This window comes from Sapajus apella, unplaced genomic scaffold (genome assembly GCF_009761245.1).
Source record: "Sapajus apella isolate SASKATOON/1434 unplaced genomic scaffold, GSC_monkey_1.0 scaffold3, whole genome shotgun sequence".
Lineage (NCBI taxonomy): Eukaryota > Metazoa > Chordata > Mammalia > Primates > Cebidae > Sapajus > Sapajus apella.
The window spans coordinates 26,800,569-26,812,805 of record NW_022436943.1 but is presented as its reverse complement, the minus strand read 5'-3'; the positions used below and the strand labels follow the sequence as shown (position 1 = coordinate 26,812,805).

At 36.9% G+C, this 12,237-nt stretch overlaps 1 protein-coding gene across 7 annotated transcripts in view; it reads left to right on the top strand.

The window, feature by feature from the left end:
- The window catches only part of UBR5 (ubiquitin protein ligase E3 component n-recognin 5), a 151,369-nt gene that overhangs the window by 56,405 nt on the left and 82,727 nt on the right, over window positions 1–12,237 (top strand). For 5 of the 7 annotated variants that reach the window (XR_004260795.1, XM_032251304.1, XM_032251303.1 and 2 more), the window contains exons 6-9: window positions 5,567–5,756; window positions 6,571–6,730; window positions 7,315–7,464; window positions 9,829–10,040. Coding sequence is in view for 6 of the 7 variants with exons in the window: in XM_032251304.1 (XP_032107195.1) it covers window positions 5,567–5,756; window positions 6,571–6,730; window positions 7,315–7,464; window positions 9,829–10,040 (712 nt within the window). In the remaining variant the exon portion in view is untranslated. The remainder of the gene's footprint in view (window positions 1–5,566; window positions 5,757–6,570; window positions 6,731–7,314; window positions 7,465–9,828; window positions 10,041–12,237) is intronic. The other 2 variants (XM_032251307.1, XM_032251305.1) reach the window with 1 other exon arrangement.

Sequence of the window (12,237 nt, the reverse complement as noted above, 5' to 3'; positions counted from 1 at the left end):
AGAGAGATTTTGACAGTTGTCTTTAAACTCAATCAAGGGCTTGTGTAGCAGAGATTGTAAACTGGCAGCTGCTGGTGATGTAATGGATTAAATCAGCAGTACTTAAAGAAAAGAAATTGAGTGTTTTTAGATAGGCAGATAGTCTCTCTTCCTTGTTACCTTGGCTTCCCTTGTTTACTTAGCTTATCTACCTCTCATGGAGATTTGAGTTTGAGATGCCTGTGAGATCTGCCCAGGAGCAGATATGTACTTGGATATTATTTCTCATCAGGCTTGTAATAGTACTTGCTTGTGGAAAAAAAATGGTATTTCTTAGTGAAAATATTGAGTATTTGATGTATTTCTTAGTGAAAATATTGAGTCTTTTATCTATGATGGCCATGTAATTTATTGTCTGAACAGGGATATTTTTGAGTGAAATTAATAATTAGGCTTAGCCAGTAGACTTAAACTGGCATATATAGTTATCATAATTTTATCTTTTTAAGAGTCTTTAGTGTGATTTTTCCTGTTTTCACGTTGAAATGATTTGTGTATTTAGCTCTTGAATGCCTGAAGATTAATTTTTCCTGAAAGACTTAGTTTTTAAAACTCATAGGAAACTTTAAAGTATAAATGCTGATTTAATAGTTGAGGGTTTTTTTTGTGTTTTGGTTTTTTTTTTTTTTTTTATGATGGAGTCTTGTTCTGTCACCCAGGCTGGAGTGCAGTGGCATGATCTCAGCTCACTGCAACCTCCGCCTCCTGGGTTCAAGTGATTTTCCTGCCTCAGCTTCCCCAGGTAGCTGGGATTACAGGCACCCACCACTATGCCTGGCTACTTTTTGTATTTTTAGTAGAGATGGGTTTTCACCATGTTGGCCAGGGCGGTCCCGAACTCCTGACCTAAAGTGCTTTGCCCACCTCAGTCTCCCAAAGTGCTAGGATTACAGGTGTGAGTCACTGTCCAGGCCAATAGTTGATTTTTAATTAAAAAAAAAATTAAAAAAAATTTTTTTTTAGAGACAGGGTCTCACTCTGTCACCCAGCCTTCAGTGTAGTAGTGTGTTCATAGCTCACTGCAGCCTCAAATTCCTGGGCTCAGGCAATTCTCCTGGCTTACCCTTTTAAGTAGCTGGGACTACAGGTGGACAAGTAGTTGATTAGTAGTTGATTTTATTCCCTATCTATGTTTCATTGGTTCTGTGTTGTTTTCTGATGCATAATTGTCTTAATATAACTTGAAAAGAAAACATGTCTACTTTCTAGAGTAGTGCTTTCTTTACAACTTCACTTTTAAATGGATTTAAAAGTTATTATTTTAATTGTAAAACCGTAAGATTTACCCTTATAACCATTTTTAAGTATACAGTTTGGTAGTGTTAAATATGTCCAAACTGTTGTGAAACAGCTTTCTAGAACTTTTTCATCTTGTAAAGTTGGAACTCTCTCCTTGTTAAATAACTACTATTCTTTTTTTCTCTCCCCCTAGTAGCTGGCAGACACCAATTCTACTTTGTTTCTGTGAATTTCTACTTAAGATGCCTCATATAAGTGGAACCATTAAGTATTTGTTTTTTGTGTTTTGTTTTTTGGTGACAGGCTTATTTCAGTTCTGAATATTATTCTCATGTTCTGAAAGTTCATCCATGTTATAACATGTGAGAGGATTTCTTTCCTTTTAAACACCGAATAATATTCTATTGTATGTATGTACCACATTTTGTTGAACATTTGGGTTGCTTCTACCTCTTGACTGTTGTGAATGATGCTGCTTTGAACATGGGTGTGCAAGTTTTTAAGACCCTGCTTTCAGTTCTTTTGAGTATATACCAGAAGTGCAGTAGCTGGATCATAGTTCTACTTTTAATGTTTTGAGGAATCTCCATATTGTTTTCCAAAAGTGGTTGTGCCATTTTACCATCCCATCAACAGTGCACATGGGTTCCAGTTTCTGCATATACTCGCAACACTTGTAATTTTTTTTTTTTTTTTTTGGATAGTAGCCGTCCTAATCAGTATCAATTGATATCTCATCGTTGTTTGGTTTGGATTTCTCTGATTATTAATGATGTTAAACATCCTGTCATATGCTTGTTGGCCATTTATATATCATGTTTGGAGAAATGTTATTTCAAGTCATTTCAAGTCCTTTGCCTATATTTTAATCAGGTTATTTATTTATTTTTGGTTGAGTTGTAGGAGTTATTTATATATTCTAGATGTTATCCTCTTATCAGATATATGATTTGCAAATATTTTGTCTCATTCTGTAGGTTGTCTGTTGATTGTGTCCTTTGTTACACAAAGTTTTAAAGTTTGATGTAGTGCCATTTGTTTATTTTTGCTTTTGTTGCCTGTTTTCCTTTGGTGTCATATCTAAGCAATAATCACCAAGTCCGTGAACCTTTTCCCTTATGTTTTCTTATAGGAGTTTTATAGTTTTAGGTCTTAGGTTAAGGTCTTTAATTCATTTTGAGTTAGTTTTTGTGTATAATACAAAGATCCCTGTTCATTCTTTTGCATGTGGATATCCAGTTTTCCCAGCTCCACTTGTTGAAGAGACTATTTTTTTCCCCCTTGAATAGTCTTAGCACCTAAGATATTATTTCTGGGTTCCATTTTGTTTCATTGGTCTTTTTGTCATTATGCCCATACCACACTGTTTTGAATACTTTAGCTTTGAAATCGTGAAATGTGAATGTGAAGTGTGACTCCTTCAACTTAGTTCTTTTTCAAAACTGTTTTGGCTATCTGGGCTTGCCTGAGATTCCATGTGAACTTTTAGGACAAAGTTTTCAATTTTTTTTTTTTTTTTTTTTTTTTTTTCCCAAAGACAGGGTTTTGCTCTGTCACCCTGGAGTACAGTAGCACAGGCATGGATGGCTCAAAGCCCTGACCTACAGGCCTGAAGCATTCTGCCTGCCTTAGTCTCTGGTGGAGCTGGGACCACAGGCACGTGCCACCATGCCTGGCTAATGATTTGATTTTTTCTGTAGAGACAGGATCTCACTGTGTTGCCAGGGCTGTTCTGGAACTCCTGGGCTTAAGCGATCCTCCCACCTTGGCCTCCCAAAGTGCTGGGATTACAGATGTGAGCCACCATGCCAAGCCAATTTTTTTATTGGTTAAAGAAGAAAAGCCACTGAAATTTTGATAGGGATTGTATTGAATGCTTTCGGTAGTATAGGCATCTTAGCAATATTCAGTCTTTGAATTCATGAACCCAAGCTATCTTCCTTATCTGTGTTTTCTTTAAATTTCTGTCAGCAACGTTTTTTAGTTTTCAGTGTATAAGTCTTAGGTTTTATTCTGAAGTGTTTTATTTTTGATGCTGCTGTAAGGGCCACTTGTTTTCTTTTCCTTTTCCTTCTTCTCCTCTCCTCTCCCTTTCCCTTGCTGTCACCTTTCTCATTTTGCTCTTCTGTCTCCCCTCTTCGCTCCCCTTTTTTCCTCTTGTCTTATCTCTTTGACACAGTCTTGTTCTGTAGCTAGGGCCGGAGTGCAGTGGCACAATCACTGCTCACTGCAACCTCCACCTCCTGGACTTAAGCCATTCTTCCACTTCAGCCTCTGCTGGCACTACAGGTTCGTGCCACCATGGCTGGCTAATTTTTTATTTTGTGTGGAGATGATATCTTGCCACGTTGCCTAGGCTTATCATGATCTTCTGGGCTCAAGTTAATCCTCCTGCCTGGGCCTTCCAATGTGTTGGGATTACAGGCGTGAGCCACCATGCCCAACCTGGAGTGTTTTTTAAATTTCCTTTTCTTGTTAATGTAATGTACTCGTAATGAAACCCCTTGTTTTTCATCTGGCATATGAATAGTTATTTAAACATGACATTCATTAGCTGAAATAAATGCTGTTTCATACTGCAGCCTTGAGGATGCACTATATTGCTTTTCTCCAAAGTAATCTTGGGCAGTTCTTAGGCTATAGATACAGATACTGCATAAACGTGAATTGGCAGTGTGCATCAGCAAGTGCAGAACAAAAGGATGACAACAGCTTTTCTAGGTTTATTTTTTCATTTTACTGAGGAAACTATTTAAATAGTTTTTTTTTTTAGCCAGAGATAGGGCTTTGCCAGTGAAGTAAGAGGAGAAACCACAGAAGTTTGATGTATACTGATTTGAGAATTGTTATTGGTTAATATATTCCAAACTTTTTTAAGAGTGGGGAACGGTTTGGAAAATCAAATTGAAATGAAGTCTGTTTGCATTGGGAGTTTGAAGGTTTCAGCCTTAGGTGAGTATATTAGGAATTGAGAGTAAAATACCTCTCTCTAGGTCAAATGATCTCCAAGTATTAGATTCATTTTGAAGAGAACAGATTCTACCCTAATTGAAAAAGCTGTGTGACCATTTTCTTTAAGATGTGATTAAGTGCAGAAGGCAAATCATTTTATGGTTATCTAAATGACTTGATTTGAATTTTCTTAATGTTTGGGCAATAAGTGAAGATGTAGATGTCATGCCCTTTCTAATTTTTTTCTTATAAGAAAAAATTAACGTATTTAAATAGCAGCTTTCTCTTGGACAAGGTGGTTGATAGTGCTGAATATTAATACAATACTGTCTTAGCAAAATGAATGTTCTGTTTCATGTGAAGCACTTCAATTCTAAACTCTGAATTTTACTTTCTGTGTAACAACATTGGTAAAGTCTCATAGGTCTCTCATGCAAAGGTAAAATGTGTTTATTTTATAGTTGTGATTAGAAACATGTACATGGCTTTAAGAAATTATTTTTCGCAGCAGTTTGGGAGTCTGAGGCGATCCAATCACCTGAGGTTGGGAGTTCGAGACTAGCCTGACCAATATGGTGAAAATCCGTCTCTACTAAAAATACAAAAATTAGCCAGGCTGTGGTGGTGCGCCTGTAATCCCAGCTACTCAGGAGGCTGAGGCGGGAGAATCACATGAACCTGGGAGGCAGAGGTTGCAGTGAGCCAAGATCATGCCACTGTACTCCAGCCTAGGCGACAGAGTAAGACCCTGTCTCAAAAAAAAAATAATAATTTTTAAGGATGCAAAAGTGTGATGTTTATCTTTATAAAAAGCAAAGTTATATTTAAGCATTAAAATATTGGATTGGGCATGGTAGTACATACCGATAATCCCGGCTAGCCGGGAGGCTGATTTGGGAGGATTGCTTAAACCCAGAAGTTTTGAGATTAGCCTGGGCAACATAGCAAGACCTCATCTCAAAAACACAAAAAAATTGAGATGATTGTCAGGTATGCTGGTGCATGCCTATAGTCCCTAGCTACTCAGGAGGCTGAGGCAGGAGGATCATTTCAGCCCAGGTATTCTAGGCTGTAGTGTATTTTGTTTGTACTTGTGAATAACCACTGCTCCCCAGCCTGGGCGACATAGCAAGAGCCCATTTCTTTAAAAAAAGAAAAACAAAACTATTATTATTTTAAAGGTCAGTTCTGTTACCTTTTCTTTGTTAAAACACTATATAACATGTTACGTCAGTTAGAGAAATAACTTTATCTTAGCTTAAAATAATAATAATGAGACCCATGCAATCAGAATGATTGTTTAAAATGCTAATTTTATAAATTCTTTAATATTTAGTAGCCGCTGGAGTTCTGGAGTGGGCGGAAGCGGTGGAGGATCCTCTGGTAGGTCGTCAGCTGGAGCTCGAGATTCCCGCCGACAGACCCGAGTTATTCGAACAGGACGGGATCGAGGGTCTGGTCTTTTGGGCAGTCAGCCCCAACCAGTTATTCCAGCGTCTGTCATTCCAGAGGAGCTGATTTCACAGGTATGTATCTTGTAGAATACTTAATGTCAGATGACAGGACAAGGTGAGGTTTTACTGAATATGGTGGATTGTAGTCATGACTCATATCATGAATTTGGAAATATGGTTTTTCTGGGAAGCTGAATTTTTTTTTTTTTTTTTTTTTTTTTTTTTGAGAAGGAGTCTCACTCTGCCGCCCAGGCTGGAGTACAGTGGCATGATTTCAGCTGACTGCAACGACCAACTCCTGAGTTCAAGCGATTCTTGTGCCTCAGCCTCCTGAGTAGCTGGAATTATGGGTACACACCACTATGCCTGGCTATTTTATTTTTTCTTTTGAGATGGAGTCTCGCTCTGTTGCCCAGGGTGGAGTGCAGTGGTGCGATCTCGGCTCGCTGCAAGCTTCGCCTCCTGGATTCAAGTGATTCTCCTACCTCAGTTTCCTGAGTATCTGGGATTACAGGTGTACGCCACTATGCCCAGCTAATTTATTTGTATTTCTTTGTATTTTTAGTAGAGATGGAGTTTTACCTTGTTAGGCTTGTCTTGAACTCCTGACCTCGTGATCTGCCTGCCTTGGCCTCTCAAAGTGGTAGGATTACAGGTGTCAGCCACCGTGGCTGGTGGTAATTTTTGTATTTTTTTAGTAGAGACGGGGTTTTGCCATGTTGGCCAGGTTGGTCTTGAGCTGCTGACCTCAGGTGATCCGCCTGCCTTGGCCTACTGAAGTGCTGGAATTATAGGCTTGAGCCACCATACCTGGTCCTAGAAAGCTGATTTTGATAAAGAATTTAATCAAAAGAAAATTACCATAGCACTTCTTTTTTTATTTCAGGCCCAAGTTGTTTTACAAGGCAAATCCAGAAGTGTCATTATTCGAGAACTTCAGCGAACAAATCTTGATGTGAACCTTGCTGTAAATAATTTACTTAGCCGGGATGACGAAGATGGAGATGATGGGGATGATACAGCCAGTGAATCTTATTTGCCTGGAGGTTGGTGGTTCACTGTCATGTTTTTCTCATTTCTGGAGTGCTCTTTTGACTGAGGAATGGAATTTAACGTACTACAATAGACTCTTCTGTGTATTCTTTTCAAGGTGGTAGATATTTTTCACCGTAGAGCTGCTTGATTTGATTGTAAAGTTTCTTTTAAGGGAAAAATCAGGAAGTATTTTCACTTAGTGGATTTGTGCTTGTTCCCAGTAAAGACATGGTTGCATTTGCATAGTTTTATAACTGTGTGGCACATGCCTCTAGAATATTGTTTTTTGATGCCCTTATTACTGAAAATATGTAATAACTGAACTACATTTAGATTTTGACTCTCTTATCTCTGTGATATCACAAGTGTTGTATCTTAACGAGTGATCTATTTTTCTTGTGATTGTGTAGTAAGTAGCTCAGACAACATTTATGCATTTGATGTTCATTAAAATCTTTGTTAATATAGGTTGTTGTGTTTTTCCTCAGGTGATGTCAGTTTGTAGTTTTAATGTATTTTAATTTTCAGATATCTTTCAATAGCCTGCAGATGCTCTTTGTATATATGCTTCAGTGATGTTTGTTTCTGTTTATAGAGGATCTTATGTCTCTCCTTGATGCTGACATTCATTCTGCCCACCCAAGTGTCATTATTGATGCAGATGCCATGTTTTCTGAAGACATTAGCTATTTTGGTTACCCTTCTTTTCGTCGTTCATCGCTTTCCAGGCTAGGCTCATCTCGAGGTAATTTTGCATTTATTTATTTTGATCACAGGCTAGCAGTATGGAAAGATACTGGTAGAATCTACTTAGGTATTTGAACTTCTAATGTTACAGTTATTACTAGTTTTTTATGGATATTTTGACATTGAAACTAATTATTTTTTATTTTGAAGAGCCACAGTAATATTTTAGAGTTGATCTTATTTACGTTGTGGAATTGTTGTGAAGGACTATGACTTTACCTAACTGTATTTTGAATTAGGAATATGGATTCTGAACTAAAAGCAGAATTCTACTTCACAGTGACATGCAGCATTCAGAAAACAAGTCCTAGTTTATTTGTTTAAAATAAGTGATCTGTTTATTTTAAATCCTGGTTAGATAAAATACTGAAATATGAAAAAACTTACTAGAATGTGTTTGGGATCAATATTAAATGTATAGAAATGTTTAGTTTATTAAAATGCTTTTTTATTTTTTATTTTTTTGAGATGGATTCTCACTCTTGCCCAGGAAGGAGTGCAGTGGTGCTATCTTGGCTCACTGCAGCCTCCACCTCCTGGGTTCAAGAGATTCTCCTGCCTCAGCCTCCTGAATAGCTGAAATTACAGACACCTACCACAATGCCTAGCAAAGTTTTGTATTTTTAGTAGAGACAGGGTTTCACCATGTTAGCCAGGCTGATCTCAAACTCCTGACCTCAGGTGATCCACCTGCTTCAGCCTCCCAAAGTTCTGGGATTACAGGCATGAGCCACTGTGCCCCACCTAAAATGTTAGTTTCAAAAGTTTGAAATCCTTAAAAGATAAAGTACATGGTAGAGATTAGAAAGATTTTGAAATAATTAATCCTGCCTTTCTCTGTACATGTTTGTGTATAGCTTGCTTACATTATAGTTGTCAATATTTTTACTTTCCAGAAGGTAAAACTACTTGATTCAGATAACAGAAATTACCTGTATTTACTGATCTTTAAACTGGAAAATATGCTGTGTTGTGTTAAGCGCTTGCTGTATATACTTAGTACTTAGAGTTTTAAAATAACAGATCTGTGGTGATCTTTTAATATATGGAATGCACTATGTAATAGCTTTATGAATTTAAAAATAAATGTATAGTTTACTGCCTTAAATGTATCAAGTAATGTATTTTCAAATATTCCATGTAAATAACTACTTTAAATACCCCCTTCCCCGCCCCCCTCCCCTCCCCACTTTTTTTTTTGAGATGGAGTTTCACTCTTGTTGCCTTGGCTGGAGTGCAATGGCATGATCTCAGCTCACTGCAACCTCTGCCTCCCCGTTTAAGCAATTTTCTTGCCTCAGCCTCCTAAGTAACTTGGATTACAGGCATTCACTGCCACGCCTGGCTAATTTTGTATTTTTAGTAGAGACGGGTTTACTCCATGTTGGTCAGGCTGGTCTGGAACTCCTGAACTCAAGTGATCCACCCACCTCGGCCTCCCAAAGTGCTGGGATTACAGGCATGAGCCACCGCACCTGGCCAAATGTCTCTTTTCATATGTTCGTCCTACGTAGGCATTACTTTTAGTCTGAACCATATGAAATAGCTAATACTTGGCCACTTTTGGCCTATATATATGGCATTTTTGTATGGTTCAGTTATTGTAATTCTAATCCTTATTTATCCTACTCTTAGAAAGTTTATTTTGGTTACTTTATTTAAAAAGCAATGTATGAGCAACTCGGAAAAAAACTGGCTTTTTTTTGTAGGCCAATAGCCACAGGAAGCATTTTGGTAAGGAAATCATTTTATAAAGATTTTTTTTTTTTTTTTTTTTTTTTTTAAAAACAGCCTGTTTGGTTCCTCAAAAAAATTTAAATAAGACTTATTTGTAAAAATCCATTCTATAAAATTACTCTAAATAGAGGCTTGGATTTTTAAAAATGGATTCATAGTTTAGCCTTTTTAGTTTTTTTTCTATGAGTACATTTTTTGAGTTTGCTTATATGCCTAACATGTGGAAGTTCTAAATTTATATGCTTTTTAAACCTACCAGTAGACAAATAAGGAGTGTATATTTTCTAATACATAAATTGAGTTCATAGTAAGCATTTCTCATGAAAGCCAATAACTTAAAACCCTTACAAAAACACAAATATAGTTCAAAATAAAGCAGTTCCACTCTAAAAACATGTAGTTGAAATATAGAAAAGCCTGCCTCTAATTTTTTAAAATACTAGGTTATAATTTCATACATTCACTTGAAAGGGTTGATGTTTTGAATGTTGCATGTCAGCCTTATTAGATATACATTTACATAAATTTTTATGAGTAGATAAACTGCTGTTAGTTGCATCCTGAAGGGTCTTTACTAGAGAGTGGCTTACTTTTATCCCACTGGTGTGACCCAATTGCATACCAGTTCTCCTTCTTCCCTTAGAGAGAGACTCTGAGCTGTTGCGTGAACGTGAATCCGTTTTACGTTTACGTGAACGAAGGTGGCTTGATGGAGCCTCATTTGATAATGAAAGGGGCTCTACCAGCAAGGAAGGAGAGCCAAACCTGGATAAGAAGAATACACCTGTTCAAAGTCCAGTATCTCTAGGAGAAGATTTGCAGTGGTGGCCTGATAAGGTATTTGGAAAAAATTAGCACTTCCATTTAAATGGGTCCCTGACAACCCCTCCTTCCACGGTTTCCATTTTATTTATTCTGGTTTTTGTACTATCACTCAATGAAAAACACAAACATCAAACAATATTTTTGCTTTGTTTTAAAATATAAATAGAATATATCTTTATTTGGCCCTCCATGAGTCATCTCAGTGAGATATATTCAGTGGTGCAATGTATCTTACTACTTCATGAAGTAAATCAGAGAAATTAGGATGGTAGTTCTAGAAAACACATCAGCATTTTATTCCAGTACTTCTTTTCTGGTAGTAATTACTCCAATGAAGTGATGTTACATTCCTTTGTAGAAATTTGTTTTGTCAAATTTATGAAGTCAGGTGGACACCAGTTCCTGCAGAGCATGTTTTTGGTCATTGATACAGCATGTACATCATGACAAGATTAGGGATCTGTGTTTCTTTGATTAATTAACTATGCCATTTAGTGGCATTGAGTTCTGACAGATCCTTTGTGGTGAATGCTGTAGGAGACAAGCTGACTGAACAGGAATGGGCAAGGGGAGTCATGCTGTGCATCCTGAGGAGCAGTGCAATGACTAGATTGTAGAAAGTATCTAGGATTTGGTAATTGATTTGAATCTTTGAAAATACATCACTGCCGTCTATGGCCATACCACACTGAATGCCAAAAAAAAAAAAAAAAAAAAAAAATCACTGCCATAAGTGAAACAGAGTTGATGCATTCTGTTGATGGTTGTGTATGTAATTGATAGTTTGTCTTCAGAGGCTCTCATTGGAACCCACATGTTTTTCACTTGTATTTTAGTGTGTCTCTTCTTATTTACAGAACCATATGGGTAGGAAATTTTCTAAAGCAGAAATAAACTAAAAGAACATGGAAACTTTGAGGCCCTACTCTCAGATAAAGAGAGTCTGATACAAATTTTTTTTCTTTCTTTGATTTTGAACTTGAATTTGGGATATTGAAGGGATATATTATTTAACTTTCCAAATTTATGTTTCCATAGTTACTGTGAGTCTTGTAGTAGTTCATTTATTTTTCTCTGCATTCAGCTCATGCAGGAAGCTTGAATGCAAGAAGGAACATGAATTTTAATCAGTCTCTTTGGAAGCAAAAGGTTATTCTGTTTTCTTTGGCAGCTGCCATACTTTCCCTGAATTGCATTCTCTTACTTATTTCCCTAAAACTAGAAATCTCCAGAGTTCTACTTTTACTTCGTGTGGTAGGGAGTGATTTAAACCAATGGACTTTTACTTTTTTTTCCTCTCTCTCTGTTGGTACATCATTTACCGTTTCCTCTTTCTTTTGCCTGGATCATGTTAGAGCTATGTGAATTTCATATTGGCTGGAAGTAAACGAGGACTGTTGAAGAATTATGTTTAAATAGGGCCATCACATTACTAATCTAGGCTTCTTTATCATGTATTATTTTTGATTAACAAAAATATTTCTGAATAGTACAAGTTTAGCAAGCTTTTTCCCTAGCCATTCTACCCTCTGTTAGATTTAACTAGCGCTTGTTGGCCTTGCTAAAAATATGGTAGATATGTTTTTAAGTACACCTTGTTTTTAGAGACAGTTTTAAGTGCATCGTCAAATCTTGGCACTGTATAGACTTTTAGTGCATCATGTCCTTGGTTTGTTTAGACACTGAGTGAATGGAAGAAGAGTGGTATGTGAAACAAAGTATATCCTACCTATATTCTTTTTATAGTCTTTAAATTTAAACACCAAATTTAAAACAGCAACATCAAAAAAAAACACTTTTTACTAGCACATGATTGAAATCTAGAAATTCATACTTGAATTCTGGGCAAGAAAGTAGCTTAAGCCTTTAATTAAACTGTTAAGGATTAGCATAGTGATCAGTAAATGCCATTAGGTGCTTGTTTGCAGGGCTGAATGATAAAAGAGAATGCAGAGAACTATTAAAGGGAAAGAAGATCTTGTTTTTAAGAAACTTTAGGAAAACAAAATATTATACAGGGGCACATGATAAATACCATCTGAAGAAACTGGCAATATGTGAGACCTATATAGGTTTCCCAAAATTAGTTAGGGGTAGTGATTCCTGAGGAGCACAAGGTTTTAGGGGAAGGCTTGATAGGGAATAGAGAGGTAGGTAGAGAATGCAGGGAGTAGGGTGTCAGGATGCACTTGGTATTTACCACTGGTGG